This window comes from Lissotriton helveticus, chromosome 3_1, assembly GCF_964261635.1.
Source record: "Lissotriton helveticus chromosome 3_1, aLisHel1.1, whole genome shotgun sequence".
Taxonomy (NCBI): domain Eukaryota; kingdom Metazoa; phylum Chordata; class Amphibia; order Caudata; family Salamandridae; genus Lissotriton; species Lissotriton helveticus.
In genome coordinates, this window is record NC_136061.1 from 1,646,088,955 (window position 1) to 1,646,099,742 (window position 10,788).

A 10,788-nucleotide genomic window follows, 5' to 3' on the forward strand; every position below is an offset into this window, starting at 1 on the left:
TGGTTCACTGAAGACCTCCGGGCCTCCAAGCAAACCTGCCGAAAGCAGGAGAAGATCTGGCTCCAGGACCAAACACCGGACAGCCACGCTGCCCACAAGAATGCCACCCGCAGACACCATCACCTCATCAGATCCGCCAAAAGGGCCTCCTTCAAAGACCGCCTAGACAACAACGCGCACAACAGCAAAGAGTCCTCCGGACCTGGCTTTTCGAGCAGTAGCAGCATTCCCCACCCCGGCGCCTTGAGACCCTCACGGGTGAGTAGTGCGCTTTACAAATGATTTGATTGATTACTCAGTTTACCACTTTCCGAGGCATGGTACACTGCAGCCTTGCTTAGATTTGAACTCTCTGAATTGCAGTATGTAACTCTTCTTGCATCTGATCCATCTTGCATAGTCTGCTAAATAGTACAGGGAAGTGCCTCAGGCTAACCCTCCCCTCTGGTCTTTTAGCAGTGTCAACCAGCCAGAGTTTAATGTCACGCTCCTTGAAACTGCTTTCCATTCAACCGGGACGGATGCATGTGTTTCCCGTGGCCCATCTTTAGGACCTTCGAACTGAGCCCCTATTTTCTCCTCCCTATCTTACAGCGCACTGTGCAGATCCGCAAATTGATTTGATCATTGTCGAAACCCATGCATCAATTCTGTTTTGCATTGTATTAGCACTGTTTAGTTTCACATTTTTTGTTTGATTTCTACATAATGCCAGGAATAGTTTATAGAAATCAATTACTAGAAAAATGTATTGTTAGTCAGTAATAAATTGTTGGTAGCAACTAACCTGGACCTTCATGGGGCTGCTTCATTAAAAATTCCCGATGAATTTTAAGCTTTGACTTTTTTATTAGAATTTCAATCTGGGGGGCAAGAGGGAGGCAAGATGGCCGCTGACCAGCCGTAGGGAGCAGGCGCATCCTTTCCCCTCTCCCTAGGAATCTCGGTATGCTGTAGTATGCTGGGTGCACTAAGCTGGCTGCGGTGCTTATTGAATTGGCCATCCGAGGTAAAAACTCGACCGCTATATCAGCGAGCTGTCTCTTTGGTGACTGGAGCAGTGAATGCACTTTTTTTGTGAGCTCGCGCTTCTTGATAACCAGAATGGCGCCGAGAGGACCAAAGACTCGGAGCAGAAGGAGTCCCCAACCACTAGCGACCCCGTGGTACCGACCCCTGTGTCTGCTCCTAACCTCCGAGCAGAGACACAAGCATGCAGGCAGACCGCTAAGAATCCTTGAGTGCCTGGAGTTTCTGATGACCTACAGGACCGTGCCCTCGGAGACCAAGATAAGGACAAGGGCAGCACCGTTAAAACTGCCAAGATTTGGCAGAATGAAGGCGCCGCGACCAAGGAAACCAACTTGCGGCAACGTACCTTGTTTGTGTCCTTCCCCGTAACGCCAGTGAACCCAGAGGCGCCTCTTGCTGGAAGCACTCTGGCTCCGGATGGGACACAGCTCTACGGCAATCCTGGGATCGAAGGAAGACCAAGCAAGCCGAACGATGACCGTGCGGATGGTCGGCGTAAGGACCAACTTCTGCAGGCATCGAGAACCGAGGTAGGGAATCGCGAGGATAACGAGCGTGCGAGAACTTCCCAGTCCGCGATGCAACCTGTGACTCAGCTCGGAATACAGACTGTCCCAGCCACGGAACTCATGAAGCACAGGTATTTGGGCAAGCAAATGCATGGTCTGAGCTGCAACCACAACCGCGTACAATAGCGGATGACTGCTTAATCACTGATGTCAGCGTAGGCGGCGGGGAGGCCTCACCACAGGACATCGACACGACCAGTGAGCTGGGTACTTTGGCCATTATTGTAGAAACAAAGGGCAGCATTAGAGACCCTGTTGCTGACCCCACTGTTGTGGCTGCTGGAGATATAGAAGTGCCGCTCCCGGGAGGATTGCAAGTAGCCCCACCTCCAACATTACCTGTTCCCGCCGGACAGGCTGTCCCTTTACAGAGAATGTTTCCCCCCCCAATTCAGTCCCAGGTTCTCCTAACGATGACTGTTTCTTTTCCCTGAGTGATGAGTCTGGCTCATCACTATCAAGTGAGGTAAGTTATACTGGGGACTCGGACTCTGATCTCTCTGCAGTAGAGAGCACCTCGGTCCAGAGGGTTTCGGCTATTCAAAGGTCCAAGCACCAGAAAGACAGACCCCGTTCTAAACCGAGGGTGGTAGGGAGCCCATCACAGTCAGAGGGGGGGTTAAGAAATTAGACTGGGACTACTCCGCTACCTCTCAGCTGTATCAGGAGATGGGGGGGGGGGGGTACGAATCCATAGCAACAGCATCGCTCTTCTAGCCCTCCACAGACCCCCACTATGGACTTGCTATACACCACCTTGAAACAAATGCAGGGGGAGGCCAGGTCGGAGTCGAAGGGCTAAGCCGGCAAATAAAACAAAATACAGGGATCATTAAGGAAAATGAATAAACTTTACGCAGATATGGCAGGAAGAGTTATCCAGGTGGAGGAAAGGACGGGGAAACTGGAGGATGACGTTTCTAAATGGCAGGAATTCAAGGAGGCACAAGAGAAAATTTCGGAGGATGTGCAATGGAAGCTCGACTATTTCGAGAACCGCCAAAGACTGAATGACATTAGACTGCTAGGTGTGGCGGAGGGGACAGAAGGGCAGGATGTCCGGGCATATGTTATCGCCTTGCTCAGTGGGGCTTTTCCCGAAATAACAGCATGGAACTGGGAGAGCGAAGTGCAGCGTGCTCACCGGTTTCCTTTGACTCAGAGGAAAGGATATGCAGCATCCCAGGCTATGTGGGGAATTACTTACTCAGACAGGAGGTTATGGACTAGGCTAAACCCGAGGCCAGGCGATCATACAATGGCATGACATTCTTTGCCTGCCCAGACTTTTGTCACGCCACAGTGTAGCGAAGATGGTGGTTGAGACAATTGATAGCTCCCTTTCAGAAACTGGGGTGTGAGGCCTTTCTGTTATTTCCATCTTGTCTGAAGTTGTTGGTCAACAGTCAAGTCAGGATGTTTTTTTCAGAAATAAAGGCCCAAGCATATTTTAACAGAGCTAAAAGAAAAAAAGTGAGCAAAGGGGCACCAGCGCCGCATTGAGAATTGATAACTGATATAATTAAGTTGCAGCCTTGGTGATTTAGTAAGACATTTATCAATAAGAGCACCGTAACAGCAAACGTTTACTAGGATAGGACACATTGGGGGGGGGGGGGGGACACGATTTCTTTTGGGCTTTAGCTGTCACACAGGTCAGTATTGACCTATTTGCCCGTAAGGGGGGAGGGGTTCTGATGGAAGCGGGCCAGGGGGGGAGTGGGGAGGGGTACAGGCACAGGGCACAGGGCACAGGGCACAACACATTTTCTCACTGGTTTGAATATATGTATGGCACATGTTGGAGTATGCAACGCAAACTGAATGTGGAACTGGATTCTGCTGGAATACTAGATGCTAAGGAAAAGTTGATCATATTTTTGCTGGTTAATTGGCTAGGTCAGGCACCAGATGTATTTTAATGTCTACACGTATAATTACACTGAACGTGTGTGGCCTGAATGATCGCCTTAAGAGACAACGAGCATCTGCACTCTTGAGAAATACGCGAGCAGATTTTGTGTCCTCAGGAAACGCACTTTGAGAGAACTAAGGGATTTTTACTAGAACAATTAGGGTTTCACTTACTTGCCCATTCAAACCAAGGGGTTAAGACTAGAGGGGTGGCTATATTGTCTAGCCTTAAAGATGTTGTGGTGAGAAACTCGAGGATCAGTGGGTCCGATTGGTTTTAATAGAATGTCTGATTAATGGGGACTGGGTTACCTTGGGGTCAATATATGGCTCAACTGAGGACGACCCGGAGATATTCGCCTTTTTAGACTTCGAGTTAACCACATGGGCCCCACGTGTTATTCTTTCTGGGGACTTTAATATCAATGGGGCAGGTGGTTTGGGTTTGGACTCTAACGGGAGATATCAGGGCTGGAAGAAGAGTGTGTCGTGCAATCCTTAGTCTGGCAATTAATAATGCATTAGTGGATGTTGAAACCTAGTGATTCTGGATTTACCTATTAATCGGCTCCCCATAAGGTCTGTGTCAGACTAGACTATTTTTTTGTCTCGCACTGTATTACCGAACTCACAAATTGAAAAATTGGCCCGGATCATTTCTGACCACAACCCTCTGTTTTTTTTCCTTAGATGCACCAAGGAAAGTCAGGCAGGAACGTGTGTGGACTTTTCAGCGGGGGTTGTTGAAGGATGATAACGTTCCGCACATGAGTGGATTAAAGGCTTCTGGGAAATTAATAGGGGTACTACTGCCTCAGGATCCGCTTGGGATGCCTTTAAGGCAGGGGTCCGGGGGGAGACACTTAGTTATAGCTTGTTTAAACAGAAGGAGGGGTTAAGGATGGCAGAATTAACCCGGGCACTTAAACATGCTGAAGAGGATTTGGATCTGTGTACGGTCACAGGCGCACCGCTCGAACAGGTACTCGTCAAAGTTGCCAGGGCGACAGCCGAGGCAAAGGAGAGTATAGCTAGTAAAGCGGCTGCCACTTTCTTAGCAAAAAGGGAGCGGTGTTATGAACTCTGCGAACGTGTGGGTCATACTCTAGCAGTTCGAGCCAGGCAGAAAGCAGCTATAGGCGAAATAAAAGATCATGGATAGCTCTGGGGACTTCTTATAGACTCAGAGGGGATCTGCGAAGCCTTCAGGCACTTATGTCACACTTTACGATGAGGTACAACCAAAAGACCCCTGTGAAATCCAATCATATCTTAGTGATATCCCCATCCCTACTCTATCTTTTGAGAACAAAAAAGACCTAGATGCACCCTTGGAGCCAGAAGAGATTATGGCTGCCTTGTCAAGCCTACCTTCTGGTAAAGCAGCAGGGCCAGATCAGATCCCTATTGAATTTTTTTAAGTTTTCCGGGATGTAATCAAGTTGTATCTCATTACCACAATACAACCGGCTCAGCTAGGGATATCTGTCCTGGGCACCCGGGCAGGAGCGGCTATTGTGATTATCTTAAAGAAAGGGAAGCCACCTACAGACCCAGGGTCCTACAGGCCAATAACACTGATCAACTCCAGATGCAAAGATCTTTTCTAAAGCATTGGCAGTCAGGTTATCTAGAGTAATAGATACACTGGTTAGCACAAATCAACATGGTTTTGTCCCAGGAAGAGGCACGACACCGCATATTCGTAAGGTTATTACCCTGTTTGATGCCTCGGAGGTTCCAGGAGACCCGATGGCAGTTATGTTGCTGGATGCTGAGAAAGCATTTGATCGGGTCTTCTGGGAATTTCTTTGGTTAACTCTAAGACGATCTGGCTTTGGAAAAAGCTTTATTAAAGCGTTTCAGGCATTATATATAGCTCCCACAGCTCGAGTGTGTGTGAACGCTGGATATACATTGCCCCTTCACATTAAACGAGGCAGGGCTGCCCGTGTTCACCACTCTTCTTTGCTTTGTATATAGATCCTCTAGTCCGTAAAATAGAGGTGAATGATAGGATCCCTCCTATAGAGACACAAACTGGCCAATGTAAGATTCTGGCGTACGCCGATGACTTGGCGGTTATCACCCCAGCACTCGCAGAGGCTATAAGAGAGGTGGAGTTGGAAGCCGCGCCTTTTGGCCAGGTTTCTGGGTATGCCCTGCATAGGTCCAAGACGCAGATAATCAAGCATGAGAAGGCGGAGTGCTGGGACCCTCGGGTGGTGCAATCTGGTGCCTATTTGGGTGTTAATATCTTCGCGGATTTGGATAGCTTGGAGCAGACTAATATAGAGCCGATAATTAATAAAACTAAGGAGGATTTGGACCGGCTACACAATCTTCATTTGTCTATAGTGGGGCGCACGAACATTATTAAAATGATCCTTCTCCCAAAGTTTCTCTATCTTTTCAGGGCAATCCTGCTTATGTTTGAGGCAAAGTGGTTCACTACATTAGAGCAGATGATAAATAGATTCACTTGGACGCACGGTAAGACCAGAAGGGCTCTGCGGTATATGTCGCTTCCTAGGGAAAGAGGAGGGTGGGCCCTACCTGACTTGAAAATGTACTACTGGGCAGCAGCCCTGCAGTATGACTGGGTTGTTCGGGGGAGGAGAGACTGAAACAGAGGATGCTCTAGGTTCTATAGCTGTATATGCGTTGGTGCTTGGTGGGGAGGCAGAGAATGCCTTTTTGAAATATACAGACCCCAGTTATTTTAAAAGAATGAAGTTTAAAACTGTGATTGCAGCACACATTTGGACAGCATTTAGGAAAAAATGTGATTGGGGAGGTTTACTGCATATACCCGGTTATTTGGGAATCGCACCCTCCCGCGGGAAATATTTGCAGATTCAGTTTTTTCAGAGTGGGGGCAGCGGGGGGGTAACAAAGGTAGGGGACTGGATGGGGGGGTGGGGTGGAATGTGTCCATTTTCTGATATTCAGTCAACATATGGAGTTGACTCAAGGAACTTTAAGTATTTACAGGTTAGGAGTTTTTTAGTTACTAAAAAAGGAGGACCAGCCGGGTTTGGGAAGAATGCAGTTATGGAAGTGATTCAAGGTAGAGTTTGGCTGTACGATCAAAAGATTCTATGCTGAGTTGATTGCGAGTAAAGATGATTTGGGGAAATATGAAACCAAATGGGCTGATGAGCTAGGGATAGGGCAGGAGTGTTTTCGCCAGTCTTTAGAGTTAGGTCGAAACACTCTCTGCTCAGCGGCCCTTCAGGCCCAGCATTATAAAAAATGTATTCGCTCTACTATACGCCTGCCAGGATTGCGCTATGGGGAGTAACAGCTGGAATTAACTGCCCTCGATGTGACCACTTAGGCGCTGATATAGTACATACCTTTGCCACGTGCCCACACTTGCAACCACTTCATAGAGCCATAGAAGCATTTTTAATGAGATTGGTTATGCAGATACGTGTGGTCTCGGCGAGGTTGGCAGAGCAGAGGTTTTTTATGGGTACGTGGAGGGTGATTCTATTGAGGTATTGGGGTCTGGTGTTTTGTAGGCGTAGGTGAGTCTTCTCAACGGGGAGCCATTGGAGCTTCCGTAGGTGTTGGCTGATATGCTTGTGTTGAGGTATACAGAGGACGAGTCTGGCGGTGCTCTGTATTGTCTAGAGCTTGCGGAGTAGAGACTAGTTTATGCCGGTGTAGAGGGCGTCTCCATAGTCCAGCCTGCTGGTGATGGTTGTGTGGGTGATTAACTCCGGGGTGGGGGGGTCGGGAGGTTCCATTTGAAAGTCTTACGGAGGGTGTTGGAACAGCTGGAGGTGACTGCATTGATCTGTAGATTCATGGCGAGGGAAGAGTCTAGTACGATGCTGAAGTTTCTGGCGTGATCCGCGGGGGTCGGTGGGCCACCAGGTGTTCCATGCCAATGGGGGGGGTGACAAGAAGTTCTGTCTACTCAGAGTTGAGCTTTAGGCAGCTGTTGCTCATCCAGGCTGCAACGTTCTGCATTCCTTCCTGGAAGTTGGGTTTGAAGGTGGTGGAGTCCTTGGTGAGGGAGAGTATGAGCTGGGTATCCTCGGCCTAGGATACTATGCTGAGGCCGTGCTGTCGGACGTTGGCGCCAAGGGGGCCATGTAGATAATGAAGAGGGTTGGGCTGAGTGATTTGAAGTACTTGTTTTCAAAATGATCGATGGAATATCCTTGCACAGATTTGCTCCTAAAGTGGCCCCTCTCTGTGGCACTGTTAATTGAATGTAAGGATTTATAGTAATGACCTAGTCTTGAGTTTCTTCTGTATCGGATCTTGTAGGGATCTTGTAGAGTTAAATTTCTCTAGATGACTAGGTCAGTAAAATGCTCTCTAGACAAATTTATAAGGCCTCAAACTCTGACCATCTTGGAGCAAGTGCAACTTTTGCAAATAATTGATACAAAGATTAGTCTTGTAGTGTTAATACTTTGTAATAGATATGACCTTCGTCCAGCCAAAAGATGACCACAGCCAAGTAAAAAGGTTTAGGGATCCTCCAGGTTAACTATAGCTAAGTGTGTTAACTTAACTAGGTATTGAAGGAGTTTAAAAAGAAAAACAAAAAATCCCATTATTTCTTATTTTGTGGAGTAGGCGATAACCCAATCAAGTTTCAAAGTACCGGCCACCAGAGATGTCTCACAGACCCACAAGCAATAATAATTTTCTGTGTGATGCTGTCCATTTTTCATTGCCCAGTCCTGAGTACAAATTGAGGATTAACGTGCATCAACTGGCACTGTTGTTGAGTTTGCTTATCTTCATCTATTACACCAGACACCTTCACATCTTCTTTTTTGGTACTGACCATTTAATTTTCTTGTGATTACGAAGCAAAAAAAATGGTTTTCAACATATCGTTATTGATTTTTATAATGGCAACAATAAACGTGTATTGTTAGAAATCATTCTGTCAGTGTACTAAACCAAGTTGTAGGTCTCAGACAGGTGAATAACATTTTCACCTGTATTTAACATCCTGTAAATCCTATGATGGCCTGTTATAGAATCCTTCTCAAATATTTTAAAATCAATAAAAAGACATATAAAAGATGGCACCCACTTAGTGTTACTAAACTAATCCATTTGGCTCCGATCTGCTCCGAAGCACATGTACTCCGACATAACGTGTATTTTGTAAAGCGAACGGTTACCCAGAGGTCTCTTGGCACTGACTAACAGATGTTCATTGTTCACCAACTCAATGCTGCTCACTTTATCGACCTCTGATGGATGAAAGGCTGAGTGGACCCGCCGGGATTTGAACCTGTGACCTTGAGTTCGAACACATGCCTCTGCAATGGACGCATTAGTCCACTGAGCCACTCTCCTTCCCCTCTGGTCATCACCCGGGGAGCCTCTGCGCTACTCGTATTAGTGTACCACCTCTACCAGGTTTACCCACAAGTAGGATGGGTGATTCCTGATGTCTGCCTCTAGTTATCTATAGTATTTGGGTGTGTGAATGTTTTACCCAAAATGAAATAGTACCCTAAAATATATTTTTTCCTTCCTGATTCTGGATCCTACTGGCTTGCAGGTAACCTTGGAAGTGCTGTAATTTATATTCTACTCTAAACGACCGTGGATTGGGTAACCCTGTTGGTTCTTTATTTGGCAGTGTCGTATTTTTCAAAGCTTGCCAACACCGTAATTGCGTAAAGTGTGTACGATTACATCACTTACTTAGAAATATGTTTTTAGTACATCAGGAGTGTATTTGATTAGCGGAGCGACCTTCGAATGAAATGGCTTATAAAATTGTGGTTTTTATTTTAAATTGTGTTAGTTTTAGAGGAGGAATAGCTTGATACAGGCTGGAAAACCTGTGCCTGAAGTGTTAATTCTACCGATTCAGACTCTAATCAGCAGCTTTTCTTTTGGTTGGGGGTCGGGGTGGGGATCCAATTATAAGTACTTCCATTAAAAACTTTTGTTCTCTCCTTTGCATTTTATTTGAGTGCGAACATGTACCTCTCGTTACTAATGTAGAGAAGAAATATTGTTTATTTTGCTTTTTTGTAGTCCCCCACTTGTCACATTAACATCGTATATTTTTAGTTCAATTAGTTTTTTTTTTTTTTTTTTTGTTCACTTTTTAAAACTTTTCTTTCTTTCATAGGAAAGAGCAAGGAAGATGCAATGAAAGAATACATTGCACTCGTGGAACAGCTGAAAACAAAATGCGGCTTTTGAGTCTGAGGCTGCAGGTTTCTGGTGAATTGTCCTTGCAGGAATTGGTTTCCTGTTCCTAGAGTTTGATACTGTAGTCGAAAAATGTAACAAATGAAGTATTCTGTTTTTGTATGACTGCTGCTTAGCAACTAAAATAAATTGCAATCTTGGAATATTTTTTAAATAAACCCAATTGTGTTAAACTTCTCTTTCTTGATTGAGGAATTTCTTAGTGTGCCGTTTAACTGGTGCATCTTAAGAGTGTCTGATCTATGTCCCACTCGGAGAAAGATACATTGGTGAGGTTTAGTGTCGGGATTGTTTTGATGCGGTCAGCCATTTACCTATTACCTGGAGCGAGCCTCTTTGAACAGACTCTGACCGTGTCCTCACCGGTCACGTTTGTGTGGACACCCGCCCCCACCCCGCCGCTCTTGGGGCCGTTATTGTCCTTGTTGGAAAACGAGGCCGCATCTGTGAGGCCTGCACAAATAACATGGCTACATTTGTCCTTCACTGTGAACCAAACACCCAATTGTAGCGCCTGACTCTCAGAGGGTAGCGTTGAAGAGCAGTCTGAGGCTTACTCGAGGGAGGTAGTGTGGGGTAGTAATCACCATTTGCAAGTGAGCAGAAAAACACTGATTGTCCAGTCTGTACTTTGCTTCATAAAAGTAAGAGTACTTATATTACACACACTACTCGATACTATGCACCAATTTACAAATATACATAAGCTGTTGGAATTTGTGGCATTGCAGAACATCTCCACCACTCCCGCAAGTGGGGGTGGGGGTCTCGCACCATCACTCCCATGTATGCACATCATCTTGCCCTCAATGCAGTTAGTGGATCATAACCTGGAACAAGGGCCCTGCGCACGGGCACCATCCCAGTGGCGACCCACTCAGTACTTCAACCAGCATTTAAAATAGGTAACCCTGCCTTGGTGACACACAACCCTGTCCAAGCATTTCCTACTGACCATAAGGTATGCACATCTATATCTTAAGGGCTAAAAGTCTGAGTTCTTCACCTAAGCGGAGCAGCAAGAATGCATGTTTAAGCATCACTTTAGAGTGACAGTACTCGT

At 46.3% G+C, this 10,788-nt stretch overlaps 1 protein-coding gene across 1 annotated transcript in view; it reads left to right on the top strand.

Annotated features, from left to right (window-relative positions):
• Positions 1–9,902, top strand: part of DBI (diazepam binding inhibitor, acyl-CoA binding protein) — a 45,840-nt gene extending 35,938 nt beyond the window's left edge. Inside the window, exon 4 of the mRNA XM_078682393.1 lies at positions 9,643–9,902. Within this exon, the coding sequence (XP_078538519.1) occupies positions 9,643–9,716 (74 nt within the window). The 3' untranslated portion in view covers positions 9,717–9,902. The remainder of the gene's footprint in view (positions 1–9,642) is intronic.
• Positions 9,903–10,788: the final 886 nt, after the last annotated feature.